Genomic DNA, 24,177 nt, shown 5'->3' with positions numbered 1-24,177 from the left:
GATGGCAGAGGCTCCTGGAGGCAGCTGGAAAAAGGAAATGGGGCTGGCAGAGCTTGCCTAGGTGATATAAATGAAAACGAGGAGGAGGAGGATGAAGAAGATGGCAGCTGGGGAGCAGTGGAGAGAGTGTCAGAAAGATTCCTTTTCCAACCTGACCTCAGACGCTGACTAGCTGGGCAGGTCACTTCACTCTGGTTGCCTCAGTTTCCCCATCTGTAAAATGGGTTGAAGAAGGAAATGGCGAACATTCTCTCTGCCAAGAAAGCCCCAGATGGGGCCACGGAGCGTGGGACACAATGAAAACGGCTGCGCATGATCAGGGCCATTTGTCGCCTGCGCCAGACTGGGCGTTCCTGGAGAACCGGGACACCGGCCTCTCTTTGTGTCCCCGGGACTTGGGCCAGTGCCTGTAAGTGACTCCCCGGCCGCCAATAAGAGCTTTCTAACAGCGCAGTCGGTTAAACTGAGGGAAGGAGGTGGCCCCGCCCAGCCCGGGCTCCTGGTACCCAGTAGGTGCTTAATAAATGCAGGCTGGCTGCTGAGGCAGAGCCCTTAGCTCGGCCGGCTGACAGACTCGCAATAATTACGGGGAGGAGGCGAGTTCCGGCCGGGCGAGGCCGCGGAGGAGGGAGCCTCCCTGAGCCCGGGGCTCCGCGCCCTTCTGGGGCTGGGACCTCGGGAGCAGTGCCTCCTTCCTCCGCCCCGCCCAGGGGCGGGAATGGGCGGGGCGGGGCCCGGATCGGCCAGTGGGAGACGCGCCTGGGGCTGGGGGCGTGTCCTCCCGCCGAAAGTGGGCGGGCAGGGCGGAGCTCGGCCTCGCCATTGGCGGAGCGCGTCCGGGGGCGGGGCGCTCCGAAAGGCTTAGGCGCGCCCGAGGCCGGCGGGCGGCGCTGCTGGTTCGGCGGGAGGCCGGGCTCGGCGGCGCGACTGCGGACAACGGCGCGGTGGCGGCGGCGGGCGCAGGCGATGGCGGCCAGGACGCCGCGGGGGGCGGGGGCGGCGCAGGCGCAGGGCCCGGCGCCGCGGGGGGGCGCGACCCGGCGGCCGCTGCCGCCTTCCTGCTGGGCCCGAACGCCGACCCGGCCATGGCGCTGCTGGCCGAGCACCTGCTGAAACCGCTGCCGGCGGACAAGCAGATCGAGACCGGGCCCTTCCTGGACGCCGTGGCTCACTTGCCGCCCTTCTTCGGTGAGTGCGCCCGCCGCCGCCGCCGCCGCCGCCTCCGGGCAGCCCTCCGGGTTGCGCGCCCTCCCCGGGCCCCGAACGGAGAGCGCTTCTCCCCTCCCCGAAAAAGCCCCGTCCCCCCTGAAACGAGCCTCGCTTCCCCCGGGAAGAGGCAGCTCCCTTTCCCGAAAGCGCCCCCTCCTCTCTAAGAAGTCCCCTTCCTCAAAGAGGCGGCCCCGCCCCCGGAAAGAGCTCCCTCCTCTGTGAGAAGTCCCTCCCCCGGGAAAGACCCCCCTCCCCTGGGAAAGGACGGCTCCCTTTTCGTTAGGAGCCCCCTCTCCTTTAAGAAGCGCCCCTCCCCAGAGAGACGGCCCCCTCCCCCGGAAAGACACTGCCCCCTCCTCTGGAAAGAGACGCCCCCCCTTAAGAAATCCCCTTCCTTGGAAAGGAAATCTACCTCTCTCGAAAAGAGAAACTCTTCCCTTTAAAAAATCCCCTTCCCCTGGAAAGAACCTCCCCGTAAAAAGTCTCCTTTCCCCTGTAAAAACTCCCTCCACCCCTAGGGAGGCCCTCCGGGCCTCAGTGTCCCCTGATTGATGAGGGAGCTCGGACCCGATGGTCTCCGAGGCTCCTTTCTGCGCTGGCCATCCCTGAGGCTCCCTGGGGAACAGTGGGAGCTTCTCCATGCTCCCCTTCCGCTCTGGCAGCCCCCAGAACCCCCTGGGGACCCACCCTGAGGTTCTCCCTCCTGCCCGGCCTGTCCTGCTTTCCCTCTGGAGCCCGAAGCCAGGGACGGCCGAGGAGTGGAAATTTTCCAGCTGGCTCTGCCTCCGGGTCTCTGCCCCAGAGGAAACCGAGCGTCCGGTTGCTTTTGTCCCCTGCGGGGCTTCCTTCTGGCTGCTCCTGCGCGGCTTTCGGGGTCCCTACATCCCACGGGGCCCCCTCGGGACATTCTCCCTGGGGTGGGAGAAAGAAGTTGGAGCCCCCAGTTCCCAGAGAGGGCAAGCTTGGGCCTGCTCCTGGGTTCGGGTTGGCTGGCCAGCCCCAAAGGCTTCTGGTCTAAGGCAGGGCAGGGGGGAGCGCCCACGCTGGGCCCAGGGGCTGAAGCAGGGGCGTCTCATTTGGTTTGTTGGGTCCTGGCCCGTTGGAGCGTTGGGGTCCTGATTTCCTTAATCACTGAGGCTGGAGCAGAATCCAGATGCTAAGCCATCAGAGTTTGCGTACCACTTCCTACATGAAGCCCTCCCTGATTTCCCACCCCCTTTCTTCCCTTTCTCCCCAGTTATTATTATTGGCTCATCTTTCTTGGGAAATACTTAACGTGATTACTTTGGGTTCGATTTCTATTCCCGGGGATAGGATTCCTCCCTCCCTGCTCCCTTTAAAATCTCAGCTTCTTGAGGGCAGGGCCCCCTTTTTCCTCTCGTAGCCCCAGCACTTTACTCGGAACAGGTACATTGTAAGTAATAAAATTAAGCAGACGAGAGTATGAAACACCGATTAGCGTTTAAGTCCTGGACGAACCATTTTATTTTACAAAGGAAGCTGGGAAGCGGATGGAGGGGGCGCCTGGGGGGGGGGCACAACACAGACTAAGGGTAAATCCCGAGCTTTGAGGGTCCGGGCAGGGCTGCTCTGGGCCCCAGGGTCTGGGGGCTCTAGAAAAGCTTCTTATTTTTGATCTGATCAGGGCCCACTAGATGCCCCCCCATCTCTGAGATTGTGGGTTTGTCTAAACTGCCTTTAAGATATCAGAAGCTGGGGAGCCCGAGCAGCCGGCCCAGTTCCTGATGAGTGAGATCCCGTCATTTTGCCTCTGCTCCCTCCGAGCGGTTCCTGTGTCCTTGGGGCTCCCGGACAGAAGGACTGTACACTCTCTCTTTAATGGCCACATAGAGTCAGGAGCACAGTGGGGGACTCGATTGGGAGTCAGGTGAGAACGGGGTTCGAGTCTTGCCTCTGACAGTAGCCCAGTGACTGTGGGCCAGTCATGAGCAGTAGAACCCCCATGTCAGAGTCGCATGTGTGCTCTATAGTTAGCCTCAGGGGGCAGAACTGGAGATCTCAGGAGCGTAGAGCCCGGCCCCCTCTCTTTACAGAAAGGGAAACTGAGGCCCAGCAAGGTGAAGGCCCTATGGTTATGGGTGAGACCACACCCTGTCATTTTAGAGAGGAGGAAACAAGCCCCAGAAAAGCAAACGGTCCTGGGACTCCAAAGCCACCATGTTTTCTGCTCAGGCTCCTTCATCCTCCTCCTCCTCATTTCTTATCCTGACTCTTAACCCTTACTGGCTTGGGTGATCCTGGCCAGGGCTCCCCTTCCTCATCTATAAAACGAGTTCATTAAAAACTGTCTTAGGCTTGGTTCCTGCTCGTTAATGGATCTGTGATCTCACTGGTTGCTTTGTCTCTTCAGCAATTGAAACTCCCTCGTGCCAGCTTGTCCTTTAAGAGAGCAGCCCCTCCTGGAGTCCTTCCTCCCGGCTGCTCCTCCTGGAGTCCTTCCTCCCGGCTGCTGCTCCTCTCCTTCCTCCCCTGACTTCTTGCCATGCTCCCATCTCCTCACTGGATGCTTTCACTTTATCCTCCAGAGGGCAAAAGTCTTATTTGACTCTGCCTCCTCGGCTTCCTTGACCCAGTAATCGGAGTCTCCCGCTGCCTGCCTCGGGCCGAGAGCTCGGAGCCCTGACGAGATTGTGAGATGGGCCGGGAGAGCGTTCCAGGCCTGGCAGACAGCCAGGGGATGGAGGGGAGAGATACAGAGACAGACAGCTGAGAGAGATAGAGAGAGATCAGAGAGACAGAGATAGGTGAGAGAGATCAGAGAGACAGATAGGTGAGAGAGATAGAGATCAAGAGACAGGTGAGAGAGATCAGAGACAGGTGAGAGAGATCAGAGACAGGTGAGAGAGTGAGATCAGAGAGACAGATAGGTGAGAGATTGAAAGAGATCAGAGACAGGTGAGAGAGTGAGATCAGAGAGACAGATAGGTGAGGGAGATTGAGAGAGATCAGAGACAGGTGAGAGTGAGATCAGAGAGACAGGTGAGAGAGATAGGTGAGAGAGATAGAGAGATCAGAGACAGGTGAGAGAGATAGGTGAGTGAGATCAGAGAGACAGGTGAGAGAGATAGAGAGAGATCAGAGACAGGTGAGAGAGATAGAGAGAGATCAGAGATAGGTGAGAGAGATCAGAGACAGATAGGTGAGAGAGATAAAGATCAGAGAGACAGATAGGTGAGAGAGATGAGAGATCAGAGACAGATGGAGACAGATAGGTGAGAGAGATAAAGATCAGAGAGACAGATAGGTGAGAGAGATGAGAGATCAGAGACAGATGAGAGAGATAGGTGAGAGAGTGAGATCAGAGAGACAGATAGGTGAGAGAGATTGAAAGAGATCAGAGACAGGTGAGAGAGTGAGATCAGAGAGACAGGTGAGAGAGATTGAGAGAGATCAGAGACAGATAGGTGAGAGAGATAAAGATCAGAGAGACAGATAGGTGAGAGAGATGAGAGATCAGAGACAGATGAGAGAGATAGGTGAGTGAGATCAGAGAGAAAGAGACAGGTGAGAGATAGAGATCAGAGAGACAGATGAGAGAGACAGAGAAACAGTCAGATGAGAGAGAGAGACAGAGAAACAGTCAGATGAGAGAGAGAGGCAGAGGCAGACAGACAAAGAAGGAGGGAGACAGAGGAACAAACAGAAAAACAGAGACAGAGACACAGGGCTGTGTATGTGTGTGTATGTAAACATTACTTTTAGTGATACTGTGAACTTAGTTTGGAAAGATAGCTTGGAGAGAGTTTTTGAAAGTCTTTAAATATCAAGTGGAGGGATCTGTGTTAGACCCTAATAGGCAAAAGGAGGCGTTCATTCATTCACTCAACGCTTAAGTGCCTGCTTTGTTCCAGGCACTGTGCTAAGTGCTAGGGATGCAAAAAGAAGGAAAAGATAGTCCAGCCTTCATGGAGCTCTTGGCCTAATGGTGCATCGAGCAGAGCAGCCTCGGTGCTATGCCTGTGCTTTAGGAATATTCCTTTGGCAGCTGGATTGGAGGCAAGGAGGCCAAGAAAGAGGCTCTTTCAGTAGTCCAGGGCAGAGGCCCGGTGAGTCTGAGCTAGGCTGGTGGAGGTGAAAATGGTGAGGAAGAGGGGACAGATGGGAGATATTCCGAGGATGTGGACTCCACAGCTTGGGTACTTGATTGGCTGTCTATTTTTTTTCTTTTTGAGTCTCTATCATTGATAACTTTTAAATGACTTTCTTTAAATGGTTAATTGAAAAGGCTACATAGCCTAGCCTCCCAGAATGATGGAAACCATAGTTTTCTTTCATCATTTTTAACCTTTCCTTAAACAAACTCCTAAAATATCAGCTTAATAAGTCTTTCTAAAGCTCTTTTTAAAATAGCTTTTTATTTTTTCCAAATACATGCAATGACAGTTTTCAACATTCAGAAAATCTTGCCGATTGGCTGTCTTTAGAGGTGGCCATGTGCTTTTCCATTTGAGCCTTGCACCTCTTGTGTGGGCTTAGTAATCCCAGTTTATAGATGACAGAATTAAGGGTTAGGCTCATCCAGGGTTCTACAGAGATCAGGGGTCCTCAAACTACAATCCATGGGCCAGATGCGGCAGCTGAGGACGATTATCCCCCTCACCCAGGGCTATGAAGTTTCTTTATTTAAAGACCCACAAAACAAAGTTTTTGTTTTTACCATAGTCCGGCCCTCCGACAGTCCGAGGGACAGTGAACTGGCCCCCTATTTAAAAAGTTTGAGGACCCCTGAAGTAGAGGGTCAGGTGGAAATTGAGTCCAGATCTTCGGGATCAAAGTTGCCAATTCTTTCTGTTACTCAGATCACCAGCAGGCTCTTCACCCATGTTTAGTGAATGAATGAAGGGGCTCAGTTGATGATCTCATGGTGTGGAAAATTGGCTTTGCTCCTTCCCCAGTGGACAGGCTGGCACAATTATTCTGGTCCCGTCGGGGAGACAGCCCCAGTATGGAGTCCCTGGTCTTGTGCTGCTTTCTGTTCCTGCCAGAATTTGCTCAGACGATGCTGCCTGGATTCCCCCAGCAGCCTCCTTTGAAAGGCAGATTCTAGCATTTCTGTGCAGATGATTCCAGATCTGGATTTCTGGCCCTCGTCTCTCTCTTTCTTGGACATCTCCACCCGGAAGAAGCTCAAACGCTTCATGTCCAAAACTGAATTCATTATCTTTCACCTCCCCGGCCCCCCAGTTCTCCTATCTTAAGAGCATCCTTATTATGTCCAGGGCACCACCATCATCCCCCAGATCCAATGTCCTCCTCATCGTCACCTGTACCCCCTTCCCAATGGCTCTGCTCTCCATCCCCTTCTCCTTATCACCTGGTATGAAAGTGCTTACAGTTGGTCCCCTCCCTCAAGACTCCCTACTCTATCTATCCTCCTCCAGAGGCCAGGGCTGAGGGCCCAATGAGCCCTCAGGCTCAAGCATAAAGTCCTTTAGTTGGCACTTAAGGCTCTTGTAACCTGGCTTCTTGCTCCCTTCTGTCTCCCAGCTTCCTTGTGGTCTTTTCCCAGTTCTTTCTTTTCCCATTTCTTTCAGATCACCTGCCGTCTTTTCTCTCTGTAGCTGGTATAACACCTGCTCTTTTTCTACTGCCTACAAACATGCCCATGTCTCCCCATCCCCTAAACCCCTCCTTTGATGCACCCATCCCTGAACTATTGGCCTATCTGTCTCCTCCCTTTTATGTCATCTCCAATAGGACCCTAACGTCTTCTACCCCTACACTTTTCTCACTTCTGTGGTTTGACTTCCAGCCTCACCCCAAGTTATCAGTGTTATCCACTGGTCTTTCCTCAGTCCTCATTCTCCCTGATCTTTCTACCTTTTGATACTGTCCATTATTCTCTCCTTCTTGATCCTCTCTTCTCTAGGTTTTTGGGATCTCTCTCTTCCCCCCCCCTTCCCTCTCCCCCTCTCTCTTTGTTCTTTCTACCTTTCTGACCGCTCTTTTTCTCTGTTTACTGGGGCTTGTAAATATCCCCCAAGGGTTCTGTCCTGAGACTTTACTTTTCCTTCTTCTGTTTCACTTGGTCATCTGATCAGTTCCCATAGATTCAATTATCATCTCTCCTCTGGTCCATCTCTAACCTCTCTGTGACGTCGGAGATCACTAGTCTCCCATCTCCAATTGCCTTTCAGACATCTCAAACTGGACGAACCATAGACAGTTGAAGCTCAGCATATCCAAAACAAAACTCATTATCTTTCTCTCCATCTCTTCCCTACTTCCAAACTTCACTACTATTGTTAAGGGTACCACCATCTTCCCATTCACCCAGGCTTGAAGCCTAGGAGTCAGCCTGGACTCCTTACTGTCTCTCACTTTCCATATCCAATTTAGTGCCAGAACCTGTCAATTTTACCTCTGGAGCACCTCTCATTAATTTTACCTCTGTGACATCTCTCATCAGTTCTACCTCTGCAACATTTTTCATCAGTTTCACCTCTGCAGCATCTCTCATCAGTTTCACCTCTGCAGCATCTCTCATCAGTTTCACCTCTGTAGCATCTCTCATCAGTTTCACCTCTGCTGCATCTCTTACCAGTTTCACCTCTGTAGCATCTCTTACCAGTTTCACCTCTTCAGCATCTCTCACCAGTTTCACCTCTTCAGCATCTCTCATCAGTTTCACCTCTGCAGCATCTCTCATCAGTTTCACCTCTGCAGCATCTCTCATCAGTTTCACCTCTGCAGCATCTCTCATCAGTTTCACCTCTGCAGCATCTCTCATCAGTTTCACCTGACTATATTATCTCTGCCTCCCCCCCAATAGCCAAGTATAAAATCCTCCATTTGACTTTCAAAGCCTTCCTGATCTAGTCCTCCATACCTTTCAGCCTTCTTATATTTAGAGCCTTTCACATACTCTTTCTTTCAGTGATTCTGACCTCTTGGCCATGAACAAGACCCTCTATTTCTGGGCTCCAGACTCTCCCCATGCCTGAAACTCTTTCTTTCTTTATCTCAGCCTACTGCCTTTCTTGGCTTCCTTCAAGACCTCAGCTAAAGTCCCACTTTCTGCAAGAAGACTTTCTTATTCTTTATTGCCAGCCTCTCTTTTGAGATTATCTCTGGCTCATTATGACTGGATTCTCTGTATGTCTGTGTGTGTGTGTTGTGATGTCTCCCTTTGTTAGACTAAGTTCTTTGAGTTCAGTCTCATTTTTTATTAAAAATTAGCTTGTTATAAGTCATCAGTATTTTTATACATCACTAACAAAATCCAGCAGCAAGAGATACAAAGAGAAATTCCATTTAAAATAACTGTCGATAGCATAAAATATTTGGGAATCTATCTGCCAAGGGAGAGTCAGGAACTATGTGAGCAAAACTACAAAACACTTTCCACACAAAAATTAGCTTGTTTCTTGTCTTTTTAGGCCCTTTGCCTGGCACATAGCATGTGCTTGGTAAATGCTTGTTGATTTGTTTTAACTATCCTCCTTGGCATCTGCTGTATGTTCCCCCGCTTATCAGTATCTTTCTTAAATAGCACCGCTTAACTAGAACCCAGTTTTCTTTCTGGGGAGTCTGAGCAGGGTAGATAAATTACAGAAGGCCTATCCCTCCTTTCAGTGCAGTCTAAAATATTGATAGTGAAAAGAGAGGGGGAAGAATCCCCTTTTTCTGGAGCAGACAGCTCAGACCATTGTTGGTCAGATAGTTCCCCCATAAAGACATTTTCTTTCTACCCAAGCTAAGATCTTAAGTCTCTTTGATTTCCGCCCACTCCAACTCTGTTGATTCTCCCAGGCCCCAGCTTGTCTGAGTATGGAAACATAAGGTGAGAGTCGTCTCTTTTAAAAATGGCTCCGTGCGTCTGAGTCCTTCAGTGATATGATCTAGGTCTGGTTTGTTCACATACTACTTCTTCATAATTGGACAAAGAATACAGCCAGGGGTCCTCAAACTTTTTAAATCGGGGGCTATTCACTGTCCCTCAGACTGTTGGTTTTGTGGGCCTTTAAATAAAGAAACTTCATAGCCCTGGGTGAGAGGGATAAACGTCCTCAGCTGCTGCATCTGGCCCGCGGGCCGTAGTTTGAGGACCCCTGGCTACACCCTTGCCTCTAGCCAGCAGTTGCCCAACATGGAGTCTAACACATGTTTCTTGATCTTGATGGAGGTTGTGCCCATCAGACTTTTGAGCCATTGGGGACATTTTGAGCCAGCTTTTTAAAAAAATGACAGCTTTTGCTCTCTTTTTCCCTCCCCTTCCCTACCCCAGTCTCTTGTTATAAAGGATAAAAAACAAGTATAGAGTGGAGCAGGTTAGCAAAATCAGCCAACATGCTAGCCAAGTCTGTCAGTGAAATATTCATGGAGTTGGAAGGTTAAAGATTATCTAGACCAACCTGAGGCCATTGGAGGTCATAGCACTTGGCCGAGGGCATTCAAATACCAGGCATCAGAGGTGTAATTTGAACCCTGGTCCTGGATTGGGAATCTAGAATTTCAGGATTTTAATCATGCTTCAGATGGTGCCTTTGTTATAACAAACCTCAGTTTCCTTCTGTCTACAGAGAGGGTCTCTGCAGTCCCCTCCCACCCCTTTGGAGGGCATTTAGTAAGACTGTAGGGTTGTCTGCTTGTGTTTTCTTGAAGCCTGTTAAAAAACGAGAACAACTTCTTGCTATGTTTAAATCCTGATTCTCTTAACTCTGTGACCTAAATGGTAACACCAGGGCGTCAGCCTGGGCGGCAACTCTTCAATTCTTTCTCTTTGAACTAGGTTAGGTGAGGAGCAGGAGCCCCCGGCTCGGCTCCTCCACGAACTGGTTGTGTTCTCTGTCAGCCCTGGCCCTCCCGCCTTCCAGCACCCACCCCACCAAACAGAGGATTAATAAATGATTCATCTTAATTAGAAGTAACTTGAATCACGAGCCAGCCCCGGGTTCCTCTGAGATAGTATTTGTTGGGGTAATTGCCTGAACCCTTTTTGTAGCTGAGTTTTATTTTCTGACCCTGTGAAAAGTGGGATTTGAGTCAGAGCCATCCCAGGTCAGATTGCCAAGCTCCCAGCAGAGGTGTGGTCCTTCACCCTCCTGTGGGGCCATCTTGAGTCATCCAGGCTGGAAATGAGGCCGGGAGAGAAGAGGGCGTGTTATCTCTCAGTGGAACCCGGGATGAAGCCGGGGGTGGGTCGGGCAGGGCAGATTGTAGATAATTGCCAGGTAGGGGACGTGGACTCTTGAAGGAGTAGGGGCCACCAGGCGGTTGGAGAGAAGGATTTCCAAATAGAGGTGGGGGTGGTTCTGCTTGTAACATAATGATGGGCATTCTCCAGCTCCACTGAGGCCGGGAGGGAAGATGAAAGGAGCTACTGTCCTCGTCTTTCTGATGGCCTCTTCTCTCCGGAATTGAGCCAGGAGGCAAGAAGGATCAAAAACAGAGAGGGCTGGGGCCCTGGCGGAGACGCTCCAAAGCCCGGCTACCAAGGATGGGCTCCTGGGGAGGAGCACACAGAGGGGATCTCTATTCTGGAGACCCCTCTGACCCTGGGAGTCTGGGACCGAGGCCCTGATGCCCTCTTATTTACGCTTACTTTGCGCAGTTATAATGCTCTTGATGAAGCTGGTTTTCAGCCTTTGAGCAGAGGAGTAGCTTTACCTTTGAAGTTGGGGAAGAGGAAGAACCGTGCAAAGGAAGGGAAGACTTCAAGCAGGAGTTTATTTAAAAATAAAAAAGCCTCTGGCTCAGAGCACACAGGAAGTCATGAGCAAGGGCAGACAGCATTTCCTTAGCAGCCCCTGAATGCATTCTTATCGATGGAAGTAAAAATGGTCTTAGTTCTGCCACTACAGCGAGAAGCATTTATTAAGTGCTTATGGTATTCACCAGCCAATTCTACTTTTGTGGCAGTGGATGGTTGCTCACGTCTGTGAGCCTCAGTTTCCTCATCTGTAAAAGGAATTAGGGTTGGACACGAGGGCCTTTTTGTGAACTTGGAATCCCAACATACCATCCCCTGGCCCTTTGGATAATTCAGGCCAAGTCAACAAGCATTTATTAAGCACCTGCTATATGCTAGAAAGACCCGAGTTCAAATTTAGCCTCCCCTTCCCCATTTTACAGGTGAGGTAACTGAGGCTCTGAGTAAGGGCAGTAATTCGTCCAAGACCACATTACTCCAAAGGAGCTGAGGTAGGATTGGACCTGGACCTTGCTGTCCCCCAGGCCAGCACTCCATCCCCTGGGAAGCAGGTGGTAGGAGGCCGGGGGAGGAGAGGCTCCAGGAGAGAAAGCACCCACTGTCGTCCCTGTCTCCTGACCTCTGCACAGCAAGAGCTCTCCACTGACCCACCCTGCCTGGGCCACAGCCACTGGGTGCTAGTTTGAACAAACAGGTTTGGCTTAAGAGGGAAACTAGTAGAACGAGCCCAGGTGGTACTTCGGGGCAGGGCCCCGGCATTCCGTGTGAAAGGCGGGCCTGGGGGAGCCCGGGGGGGGGGGGCCTGTTCAGAAATACAACAGAGACTCGGGAGGAAACAGCTCCTCTGCTGGGGTTCAGTCAGCAGGGCTTGTGATGGAGCCGTCGAGTCTGCAAGCGTTTATTAAGCACCTCCGTGTGCTGCGGGCGTGGGGGTGTGATGGGAAACAGGCGCTGCCCTCGAGGGCTCTGGGAGTGTGGACGGGTGTCGCTAAGTGGAGGCAGGCCTTTTCTGGGGTAAGATGGTCAGGAGGGTGGGCATTGCAAGTGGCAGGTATGGCCAGTGCAAAGGCGTGGCTGTGGGAGATGGAGGGCAAAGAGGGCCGCTTCAATAGAGAATGGAAATAATGAATAATAGGCTAGAAGAGTAGGCTGGGGCTGGGTGTGTAGGGCCATGAAAGCCAAGAAGCCTCAGTAGTTACGCATTTAGTAGGCACTTAAATGTACTCAGCAGTTCTCAAGGTGCAAAGAAAGGCAAAACTCCATCCCAGGTGTCAAGGAGAACCAGCTGGGGACGAGGTATCACTGGGCCCGGCAGGGCTGGACAATCAGGCTGCCTTGTAATTTGTGACGTGCGCCCACTGGGTCCCACCACCTGGAGACTGCAGCTCTGCCGGGCTGGTGGGTCGGTCATTAAAGTCCTGTCTGAGTCCGGTGGTGACCCCATTGGGGATTTTCTTGGCAGAGATACTGGAGTGGTCGCTTATTTCCTTCTCCAGCCCATTTTACAGATGAGGAAACTGAGGCAGACCAGGTAAAATTCCCCAGGGTCACCCAACCACTGAGTGTCTGAGGTTATAGTTAAACTCAGGAGCCTTCCTGACTCCCAGCCCGGCGCGCTATGTGCTGCAGCCCCTGGCGGGGGTCCCCGCCTTAAAAGCCCAGATGCATCTCCTTTGTACAGAGAGGTGTCTCGAAGGCCCTCTGCCGAGCCGGGGCCACCGCCCCCTGACCTGTCCCCGGTCCTGGCTCTGCAAGACCAGTTGGGGAAGTTAGTTGGAATTTATGTGAAGCTTTTGGACCTTAATCACTGGTATGATCTTTATCAGGCTGCCCGGACACCCCTTCCCCCGTTCCCCCGAGCCGCCCTTTCCCCTCCTCCCTTGTGGAATCTAGTTGGGCCGCGTTATCGGGGGATCTCCTCCTGCCTCCGCCCGTGTCTCTCTCCCCTCCCTCCCACATCTGCATTCTGCAGGCTGGCGGGGCAGAGCTGAGTCCCCGAAGGCTTCCTGCCCCGTTTCCTGGCTATGTCCCCCCTTTCCCAGGTGTCAGAAGTGGGTTCCTCCAGCCGCGGCCCTCCCGACATGGCCCAGATGGACACTCAGGCCCCATTTCGATGCCCGTGTCCCACGGGCTGGATCCCGTCCCGCCCCCTCTTCCCTCCCAGTCCGCTCACAATGGCCGTGTTCTCTGCCATTCTGGAACTCCGATGGAGAAACCTTGAACAAAAAGCCCCTTTTCCCCACCACAAGGCAGGCTATATAATGGGCCCTTTATTCCCCCCAGAAATGTGAGTCGTGATTTTCTGAGTGACCAAAATTGACCTTCCCCCTTTATGTAATTGTGAGACAGACCAATGAAATAGCTGGCTTGGGGGTGACGGGGTCACCAAACGCCTCTTAACTTCCTCTCCTTTGGTGTTAATAATAATGATAATAACAGTAACAACTTCTCTTTCATTGGTGTTCTCACTGTCCGACTCGTCTGGGATGTAGCAGAGGTGGGCATCTTTGTCCTCACTTTACAGAAGAGGGAAGTGAGGCAGTCCTGGGGGCTTGGGCTTGTCCTTAGGACTGGAAGAGACCTGGCAGAAGCCCGGGGGGAGAGGTTCCAAGGGCTCTTTTCTCATTTATTCATTCATTCATTCGTTCATTTGCTTGTTCGTTCATTTGTTCATTCGCTTGTTCATTTGTTCAGTGGGTAGGATGTGGCTTCTGCCCTGAGAGAAATAAAGCCTCACTTAATGTGTGAGAAATGTGGTGGAGGCGGATGGTCTAGGAACGAGACTTCTTCATTTGTAACCATCCTGAGGGCTAGTGGGACGAGCTTTAACCCGAGTGTCGGTTTGCTCATCTGTGGAATGGTCCCCTCGCTTCGGAGTGGAATCGGTTTCAGTCTCAGCTCTTGGGAGTCGAGGTCCTGGCTTTGATTCCTTCCTGCCCCCTTCTCTGCCCCATCACTGAACATCACACACAGTCATCTGCTCTTCATCATCCGCTCTTGCCCTGGGTTCAAACTCAGGAGGAGAGGTTACGGGTCTGGTTTAGAGCTTGAAGCTGCCCCTGGGCCCAGAGAGGGCCGTGACTTGGCCAGCATCCCACAGGCAGCAGGTTTCTGCTAGAGTTTAGACCCCAAATCTTTCATAGGATCCTGAGATCCTTGGGCCTCAGAGCTCACTGAGACTAGTCTCCCCCCATCTTATAGACATGGAAACTGAGGCCCGGGGTTCCATGGGAGCGAGAGGCAGAGACGAGATTTGAGCCCTGGTCCGCCAGCTCATTCCATTGTTCCAGGATGCTCTTGGGCTGTCCGGCTCAGCTCTGCCAACACTCCTACCCAGAGCTTGACCAGAGAGCCCATCCCTTGGGAAAGACAATATTCCCATCCTGACGAGCAAACCTCCAGAGTCAGCATCCCCGCGATAAGATCCAGAGACCCATGGGCGAGGTGAAAGGCGTGTTCCCCTAATTAAGTCATTAGTTGCTGAGCGACATCCTGAGCGCCAACGCTGGCTGGTTGGCAGCCTCTGCCAGCTGGGGGAGGAGAGTGGAGGCCTGACGTGGCCCTGAGAGTCAGGGGAGCATTTTCCCAGCCTTGCTGATTCCCAGGCCTCGGTGTGCCCACAGGGCCCAAGGAGCTGCCCCAGCGTCCGGGAAGGTCTGGGTGGGGCCCATGCTGAGTCACCGGCATGGGAAAGAGTTTATATTGGGGGCTCCCACCCAGCAAGGGGTCACTGCTTCGGAAACAGCCTCCCCTGGGGCCAGCTGGGTCCTGGAGTCAGGAGGACCTGATTCAAATGTGGTCTCAGACACTTACTAGCTACCGGCCCTGGGGAGACAGGAAAGACCAAAGCCTGTGCCTTCCAGCCTGGGAAAGGCTGAGGGACCTTGGGCCCACTTTGGCTCCAGCTCTGCAGCTCCGGGATCTTGTCTGCTCTCCCTGTCCACACTCTAGGAAGGAAGCTCGGAGCCAGGCTAAGAATCCAGGCCCTTGGGCTCCAAATCTGCCCAGGGCAGCCCAGAACCTCCCCTTCGAACAAGATCTTGCTGCCAAGGTCTCCCAGGAAGGGCCCTGAGTTCCAGTCCTGCCTTGGCCACTCCCTGGCTGCCTCTCCTCCCCTCACCCTTTCTGAGCCTCAGTTTCCCCCTCTGGCAAGCAAGGAGGTTGGCCTTGATCCCTCCCTGCCCAGACCTCTCTCAGCTCTGAATCTCCAGTCCCATGGGCCTAAGGCCATCCTTGGGCTGGAGGCAGGAGCTTGTTCCTAATGTCAGAGATCAGAGAATGAGGTGCCCAGATATCCCAACCCCGGGCTGCCCTGCCTAGTGCAGGCTCCGGGAGCCCCAATTGGCAGCTCTCGACATCCGTCAGGGCCTTGTTTTAGAAAATGTGTCCAGTGGGTGCCCTTTATTTCCCCACAGCCTGCCTCCAGATCGAAGCTTCCTTGTGACCAAGAAGAAGGATTAAGTACAAACATCCCCCACACATATTGGGTGGGCACAGGTGGATGTAGTGCTGTGCCTAGTAGTCCCCCACCTCTTCCGCGGAAGAGACTGTTCCCATGATTCCTCTGCTCCCACGCTCCCTCTCTCGTGGTCCCTACGCATTGCGGGGGATCTGCTGTGTACTGGCCACAGGACTCCTTTCGCTCTGCTTCAGATTATGTCATCTCCTGGGGCCCAACTTTGGGTCTGCTGGCTGTTTCTGTGATCCTTGGTCTGAGCAACATTCTGTTTGCCTTTTGGTTTTTAGAATACAGTTAATAAGCATTTATTAATACCTGCTGTATGCTAGGTACAGAGCTAAGAGCTAGAGATATAAAGACAAGCAAAGTTACGTCCATCAGAATTGATCTCGTATCATCTTGCTGTTGCCATGTATGATGAGCTCCTGGTTCTGCTTATTTCCCTCAGCATCAGTTCCTGTCAGTCTCTGAAATCATCCTGCTGATCAAATATTTTAGAACAAAAATATTCCATAACATTCATACTCCATAACTTATTTAGCCACTCTCCCACTGATGGACATCTACTCAGTTTCCAGTTTCTTGCCACTACGAAAAGGGCCGCCATGAATATTTTTGCACATGTGGGTCCCTTTCCCTCCTTTAAGATCTCTTTGGGATGTAAGCCCGGTACAAACACTGCCGGGTCAAAGGGGATGCACAGCCCGATAGCCCTTTGGGCACAGTTTCAGATTGGTTGGATCAGTTCACAACTCCACCAACAATGTCTTAGTGTTTCAGTTTTCCCATATCCCCTTTACAATTTGTCGTTATCTTTTCCTGTCATCTTAACCAATCTGAGAGGTGTAGTGGTATCTCAGAATTGTCTTAATTTGCATTTCTCTGCTCAGTAGTGATAGAGCATTTTTTTCCATATAACTAGAAATGACTTTAATTTCTTCATCTGAAAATTGTCTGCTTATCTCCTTTGCCCATTTGCCATTGGGAATGCATGCCATTGTTTTTCAAGACAGTAAATAGAAGCACAGAGATGAAGGGATGTGGTGGCCAGATCTTGGGTCTAAAAGGAAGGTTGTGTGGTTCAGCTCCTGTGTTGGACAGATGGGGACAATGAGGCTCGGGGAGGCTGAAATAGCTTGTGCAGCTGTCAGCATGATGCGTCCCCTGTTAGAGCATAAGCTCCTTCAGGGCAGGGACTGCCTCGTGTCTCTTTTTGTACCCCCGGTGTTTAGTGCTGTGCCGGGCACTTGGTTGCTTGAAAATTAAATTTCAGTTTGATGTTAGCAATCTTTCATAGAATTTCTAGGTCATGGCAGCTCCAAGGAACCTTGCCCATTGATCAGATCTCTAGATTTTAATTTGATTGATTGATTATAGAGCAATGTAAAAACATTTGATTTCAGCCTAACAGATACTTTTCAGCAAACCCCTTAAATTAATGAGGGGGTACGTGTCCACTATCTCTTGCTTTACAGAAAAGGAAACTGAGACTCTTCCTTCTCCAGAGGTGGGAACTCCCAATCACCCCAGGGTGAATAGTTAGATATAGAAACAAGACATGAAGGGATGTTTAAGTTTGGGGACCAGAGAATGCTGTTGGGGGCAGGGAGCTCAAGGCCTTCCCAGGCCTCCTGGCTCTTCCTTCTTTGTCATTGTCCTGAAGTCCTGCCTCTTCTCTCTTTCCCCAGATTGCTTTGGCTCACCCGTGTTCACGCCAATCAAAGCGGATATCAGCGGAAACATCAAGGTACGTGCAAAGAGTCTCTTTCTCAATATTTCAGGAACGTTTCTGGCAAACACGGTCCATGCTCGAGGCGCCGTTAGTCCAGGTGTGGGTGAGAATGGCCGCTGAAGTCGGGGATCCCTTGTTGATGGACAGTGGGATCGTTTCCTGGTGCTGTTCATGGCATAGTGAAGGGTGTTGAATGAACAGCTCCTGCTTCTCCTTTCCTATCCTCCCTCTCCAGGAGAGGTGCTGTGGTTTTGATCATTGGACACCATCCCAAATTAATGTCAGTCTTTCCACAGAAGGGAAGGCCCTTGAGGGGAGGCTCTAGATCTCTTCCTTTTGTTTCCTCAACACTTAGCACAGTATCTTGCAAAGAAGGCCCTTAATAAGTCTGAATGTATGGACCTGTGGTTTTTTTTTAAAAAGCAAAAAGTACTTTTAAAAAATGGATTCGAGGGGCAGCTAGGTGGCACAGGGGATAGAGCACCAGCCCTGAAGTAAGGAGGATCTGAGTTCAAATTTGGCCTCCGACACTTAATACTTCCCGGCTGTGTGGCCCTGGGTGAGTCACTTAACCCTAATTGTCTTAGGGGGAAAAAATGGATTCCATTTCTAATGCTGTTTCTGTTTTCCATTATTCTGAAAAATTGGCTGCATATATTTATTATACATAACTTTGGAAGAAAAGGCAGTCAGTAATTCAATTCAATAAGCATTTATCGTGCACTTACTGTGTGCCAAAAGTGAAACCCTTCTTTACCTTCAGGAAGCGTTATATTCTACTTGGGGGAAACAGCTGTTAAGTAAACATTTAAACTAGATGTCAACTAATTTGGGGGAAGAATGGAGAGGAAGCTTTGGGTTCAAGCCTATTTCTGGCATACGCACATGGTCATCTTGGGCAAATTTTTTGACTGGCCAAAGTTCCTGGCGTCTCTCTGAGACTGGTCACTGAGGAGTTGGCGCCCATCTACATTTGCTCTAGGAGCCCTATACTGATGAAATCCCAAGTCTGGACCAGTGTCTATAAATCTACACGTACACACCTGTATATACATACCCACAGAAAGAGTCTATTGCTCCCTTCTCATTTGTGTTTTTAAAATTTGTCTTTTTTTTTTTTTTTTTTTTTTGTAGCTTTTTATTTACAAGTTATATGCATGGGTAATTTTTCAGCATTGACAATTGCAAAACCTTTTGTTCCAACTTTTCCCCTCCTTCCCCCCATCCCCTCCCCCAGATGGCACGTTGACCAATACATGTTAAATATCTTAAAGCATATGTAAAACTTGTCCTTATTGTTGATTCCCACCTAGAGGTTGGGTGATCACCTAATCACATCTCTCTTCCTGCTGTCATCTAGTTTTTCTTGATTCATTTTCATCTTAGGTTCTAAGGCAGTCAGGGGCTATGTTTGGAGATTTCCTTATTCGTTGCTCTGGTTGCAAAATCTGTGATGCATTAGCTCTGAGCCCCCACCCTGATTGATTAAGCAACTTTTGATAAACTGAAGAAAGTGCCCCTCCCTTCGGCTTTTAGCTCATCCCTCCCATCTTCTGCATTTAAATAAGCATCTGGGTTGTTGGCTTTACTGTTTATTAACAGCTGAACAACAATAAAGCGGTTGCTTAAGTAATTATTCACAACCCCTGCTACATATACAAACATATGTGGATACATATGTACCTAGGTTCCTCATGGTAGCCGTGAGAAGTGATTAGTAAAGTTGTTATTATTCCCATTTTATAAATGACATTAGTGAAGCTCAGAGGAAGCACTTTGATTGTCCCCTTGTCACACAGCTAGTGAGTGGGAGAGCCAGGCCTTGAGTGCCCGCCCTGTGGCACTGCCCCCTGAGCCCTCTTCTCACCTTGGATTTTTCCTCCTTGAATTTCTCATGGTTTTTCCTGAAATCCCAAATCTCCTCGACTCCACGGGGGCTGCCAACCCCTCCCCCTCTTCTAGGACCCTCGCAGGGAAAAGCCCTGGGGTGGAGGCAGGGAGGTGACAGCGGCTTGGGCAGAGGTGATGGGTCCTGTCTCTGAAGGCCTCCTGTGGGGGACAGGGCCTTTCAACCTGGAAACAAATTGGTTTGTGTTTGTCGCTTCCAGACGATCCGGGCTGTTTACGACACAGACCCCGCCAAGTTCCGAACACTGCAGAATATCCTAGAAGTCGAGAAGGAGATGTATGGGGCTGACTGGCCAAAGGTCGGGGCCACACTGGCGCTGATGTGGCTGAAAAGGTGAGAGAGTCAGAGAGAGAGAGAGAGTGAGAGAGAGAGAGTGTGTGTGTGTGTGTATGTATGTGATTGTGAGTATTTGTGTGCACGCATATTTTAAAGCTCTTTACTCAGATTTCTGGGCTTGGAGTCAAAAACCTGGGTTCAAATTCTGCTTTTAGCCCACACTAGCTACGTGACCCTGAGTGAGACTCTGTGCTCTGGGAGCTCTTTACTTTGGCTGTAAAATGGCCCTTATAATTGTGCCTTGTTGGTGTAAAACTCCCTGAACCTCAGTTTCCTCTTTGGAAATCCGGGAGTTGCTTTGATGGCCCCCGTGAGAGAACTTTGCAAACAGGGGTGTGCTCCAGGAGCACCAGATAAAGAGAACCCGACTCCTGTATTCTCCAGATGAGCTTCCCTTGGCTCTCCCGCCTCCTCAGCCACTTCACCCTGAGATGTTTCCATCGGCCTTGATGCTGGCACTGGGATCTCCCAATGGCCCCTGGGTTGTGGTCCCATCTTACAGAGGAAACTGAGCCTCAAAGGAGCCACATAGTGCCCCAGCTACTAAGTGTACAAGGCAGGATTCTAACCCAGGCCGACGCCAAGCAGCCTCCCTAAGGCGCTCCCTGATCCGGGCTGGCCTTCCTTCCCCGCTATGCCCGCTGCCCAGCACTCAGTTCTGTGCCCAGCTGGAAAGTAGCAAAATGTTTAAGAAATGAAGAGACTGCTAAGTCAGGGGCTGGAGCTTAGTATGGCCAGCAGAGGCTTGTGGGTGGATTGATAGCCTACTATGCACCAGCCTCCGGGGATACTGAGGACAGAGCAGTCGACCTCCCTGTCGCTGGGGTCGCTGTGCGCACTCACGTGTTTGGTGTTGGGAGAGGGCTTTGTGAACCTCAAAGCTGTGCTCTCATGTCCTTGGGTCTGCCAGCCTGTTTACACATCTGTAAAATGGTGTTTTACACAAGGGGCAGCTAGATGGTGCTATAATGGATGGAGCACCAGCTCTGCAATCAGGAGAACTGAGTTCAAATCTTCTGACATTCAATGACTTAATCTGCCCAGAGCTGGGGAGGTCGATGTAATTACCAAAGAAAGGAAGTAGTGAAGGGTGAACATCCTAAGGAAGTGTGGGTGGGATTGCTGATGGACTTGGTGAGAGCTAGTGCCATGGTGGAGGCTCGGTTCCACTGGAGGTCCCAGGCAGAGGTCCTGCTGTCTTGGGCTCTGGGGCATCCCTGGGGGATGACCTGAGGAGGACCCCAGAGTCCTCACGCTGTCTTCTGGCTGCTCTCCTTCCCACAGAGGCCTGAGGTTCATCCAGGTGCTGCTGCAGAGCATCTGTGATGGGGAGCGGGATGAGAACCGCCCCAATCTCATCCGTGTCAATGTGACCAAAGCCTACGAGATGGCGCTGAAGAAGTACCATGGCTGGCTGGTGCAGAAGATCTTTCAGGTGAGAGCCCCGTGGGGGGTGAGGAGCTGGGAGCTCCCGGAGCCTCAGTGACTTCACCTGTAAAAGGAGGGGGTCCCATCTGTCTCTGAGGTCCCTTCCAACTCTGGAGCCTTGCCACTGACGAGTTTGCAGCCTTCTCTGCCTTCAAAACCGTTTATTATAATATATATAATTATTTGTAACTATATAGTGTGTGTGTGTGTGTGTGTACAGAGACACCCTTCTCTGGGGTCGTACTAGACTCTCCACCCCCTCCCCCCAGTATGTCAGCCCCGTGGCTGGGGGGACTGTGTGAGTTTGTTTTCATGGCCCCGGTGCCGTGCTTCCCAAAGTGTTCGGTGATCGATTGGGGGAACCCCCGGGATGGAAGGCGATGTGTCTTCTACCATGGGGAAGGTGTCCTGCTGAGCCTTCCCTTCTCTCTCTCATCCCCTTCCAGGGAGCACTGTATGCTGCCCCGTACAAGTCTGACTTCCTCAAGGCCCTCTCCAAAGGACAGGATGTCCCAGAAGATCAGTGCTTGGAAAAGGTCCGCCTGTTTCTGGTGAACTTCACGGCCACCATCGACATCATTTACGAGATGTACACGAAGATGAACGCCGAGCTCAATTATAAGGTGTAACTGTAGCCTGGGGCTCCCTGACTAGACACCATCCTGAGCCCCCCCCGCTCTTAACAAGTACCCGAATCACTGTGAAATGAATTCAAGGACTGCTGTCTGACAGCAACTTAGTAAACATCTCTGGAGTTTTAAGGAACAGCCTGTTTTTAAATATATATATATATATATTATATTAAATTATATAAAATTTTAAGATTTTCTATACAAACAGAGCAATAAGATTTGACCATCCCATTTCCACTTTGCCTTAGAATTTCAGGAGATCTAGACTGTCTTCCTAATTCCCTATGAGTGTGATCTAGCTGATTAACGTTTCTAACCAATCAAGTCCTAAGTGTTTTTTGTTTTATTTTATTATTGTTAATATTTTTGCAGAGTGCAGAACTCTAGGGAAATGATGTACCATTAGGGGGGAAACTGGCACGTGGAACATGTCAGCTTGCCTTTAGATGTGAGACATGTGCTCCCCGTGTGTTTTTAAATACATTCATGAAAAGTGATGTGAAATTATGTGGGATTTAAAAAAAAAAAAGTGTGTTCTGTCCCTCCTCCTGACACCTGCTGCCGCCGCTGCCGTTTTCCTCTTCTGACCTCTGGCCAGATGTTTTTAAACCTCCAGCAAGACCCATGAGCCTCTGACTCGAACCCAGGGACACTCACTTTGATAATGGTCTAGATTTTCTCAGAGAGGGCTGAGTTCTGCTTTCCTCCGGATAACTCCTCCTTCAAGGGCAAAATTTCCAGCCTAGTCTTGTGATTCGTGTCATCCCGGGGGGAGCTGGGGGGGGGCATAGGTCTGCTGGGATCCAGCACCCTCCTCCCCCACCCCCCTCTTTTGCCTTAACCGAGGCCCTGGGGAGCTGCTAAGCTGGGATCTAAAATCATTTTGGTCTCAAGTGAGTTGCTGTGCTGCACTTGGAGAATTAGGGGGGACTTTGCAAAAACAACAGAATAATCCTCATTAAAACTCTATTTTGAAATCACATTTGGCCTCTCGCTTGGTTTTCTTGATCCGAGCCCAGCCCTGGATCTGCCTTTCCGTCTCGCCCCGACATGACGGACACAGAGCTCTTCTCTGCCCGGGTTGGTCCCTCGTCTGCCTGTCAGACCCCCAGACCCTGGGTTTGGCGCCGTCCGAGTGATGTGGTCCCAGGCTTAGGAGCACTGACTGTTAGCGGCGAGGCCCTGAGACCCCTCTCTTGGCCAAATCTGACTCCGTATCTAATCACTAGGTAGAAAATAGGATTATCGCTCGCTCCCGGCCGCCTTCTGCCCCCTAGAACCGGAGCTTGCCCACCCAGGTCCGGACCCTTTCCCCCAACCACCGGAAGCCCACGTCCCTGTGACTTTCACCGTTAGCCGAGTGCTCCGAGCCCGGTGCTGTATGCCTTTGTTTTGTTTTAAGTCGTTTGCCTAGGGTCACACAGCTCGTCGGTGCTGAGGCTGAATTTGAATCCAGGGCCCCTGCCTTTATTCTCTGCACTCAGCTGCCAAGCCAGTGCTTCTGGAATGGGCCTGTGAGGTGGGGGGGGGGGAGGGGAGGGGTTCTTGTAACCTGAGAAAGCAGAGGGGGGAGGAACTGTAGGATAATGTAATCCCCACCCCCATCCATGGGGCAGGGATGGGGGGATGGGAGGGGAGGACTCCCTAAGTCACAGCTTCAGTGCCAGAAACCCGTGCTCTGCCCCCCCTCCCCCTGCCATCTAAGGGTCCCCAGCAAGTGGCGCTGCCCGCCCTGGGCGCACGCCCACCGTCCTTGCTCCCATCTCAGGATCCTGGCCTTCAGGATTCTCCTGTGACAAATGAGGAAACTGAGGTAAGCAGAGGGGTGACAAAAGCCCGTAAGTGTCTGAGGTCGGATTTGAACTTGGGACAGTTTTTCCGACTCCACACTGTGCACTATAGCGCCCCCTAGCTGCACCACCAAGCGGCAAAGTCACCAAGGTCTCTGAAGCTCATCTGTTGTGCAGGAGCCCGCTCTGGGGAGGGCGTTTCACAGTAAGCACCTACTATGTGCCAGACCCTGCATGAAGGGTTGGGGATGCAAAGGAAAGAAATAATCGTCCCCTCGAGGACCTACTGGGGGAGAGAGCATGAAACAGCTACTGGGTGCAAGCCAAGGATGGTGAAATGGGGGACAATTGGCAGAGGGAAGCCACCGGACTTGGAGGGTGGGGAAGGGCGAGGCCGACTGGAGCTGGAAGAAAGAAAAGAAGGAAGGATGGAAGGAAGGAAGGGAAGAGGAAGGAAGGAAAGGGGGAGGGAGGGAAGAAGGAAGGGAAGGAGGGGGGAGGGAGGCGGGGAAGGAGGGAGGAGAAAGAAGGGAGGGAGGTTTGTAAACCTTGTGCACGTGGGACATGTCAGGGGCTACTACTTGGGACTCCTTGACTTTATTCATTCTTCCACACGAGGCTCAAAGGTTATCACAGCTAAGTCTCTTCATAAATTATGAAAAGTGAAAGTCTTTCCATTACCAGTGTGCTCCGAGCCCCCATCATGGTTTGTAAGAAATGGAGAAATCTCTTCAACTTTCCCTCCTCTCTGTCTCAAATCCAGGCTCATAGGCTTAGATTAAACACCAGAGCTACTGCCTACATAACTGATGAACAGATAAGTAACACAAAGGGACAAGTAAATATGAGAAAAGCCCCAGCCAGAGCTGTGTCTAACCGACAACCTCAACTTCTAGATCCTCATCACAGTTTTCTCAAGATGGGACTTGCTGTCTCTGCGGGATAGCTTCTTTGTAGGGTGTCTTCTCCACAGAAGAATAATTAAATATATTGGATTACTTGCCGTCTA

The 24,177-nt window shown here is 51.3% G+C and overlaps 1 protein-coding gene across 1 annotated transcript; it reads left to right on the top strand.

Moving 5' to 3' along the window:
- Positions 1-995: 995 nt before the first annotated feature.
- GLTP (glycolipid transfer protein) lies at positions 996-22,360 on the top strand. The gene is made up of 5 exons (XM_031948789.1): positions 996-1,188; positions 17,030-17,088; positions 19,182-19,315; positions 20,603-20,753; positions 21,193-22,360. Exons 1-5 carry the CDS (start codon positions 1,086-1,088, stop codon positions 21,373-21,375), a joined length of 630 nt encoding a protein of 209 aa, XP_031804649.1. The 5' UTR covers positions 996-1,085; the 3' UTR covers positions 21,376-22,360.
- The last annotated feature ends 1,817 nt before the right edge of the window (positions 22,361-24,177 follow it).

This window comes from Sarcophilus harrisii, chromosome 1, assembly GCF_902635505.1.
Source record: "Sarcophilus harrisii chromosome 1, mSarHar1.11, whole genome shotgun sequence".
Taxonomy (NCBI): Eukaryota; Metazoa; Chordata; class Mammalia; order Dasyuromorphia; family Dasyuridae; genus Sarcophilus; species Sarcophilus harrisii.
Note: the sequence above shows the minus strand (reverse complement) of the source record. Positions and strands in the feature narration are given on the sequence as shown.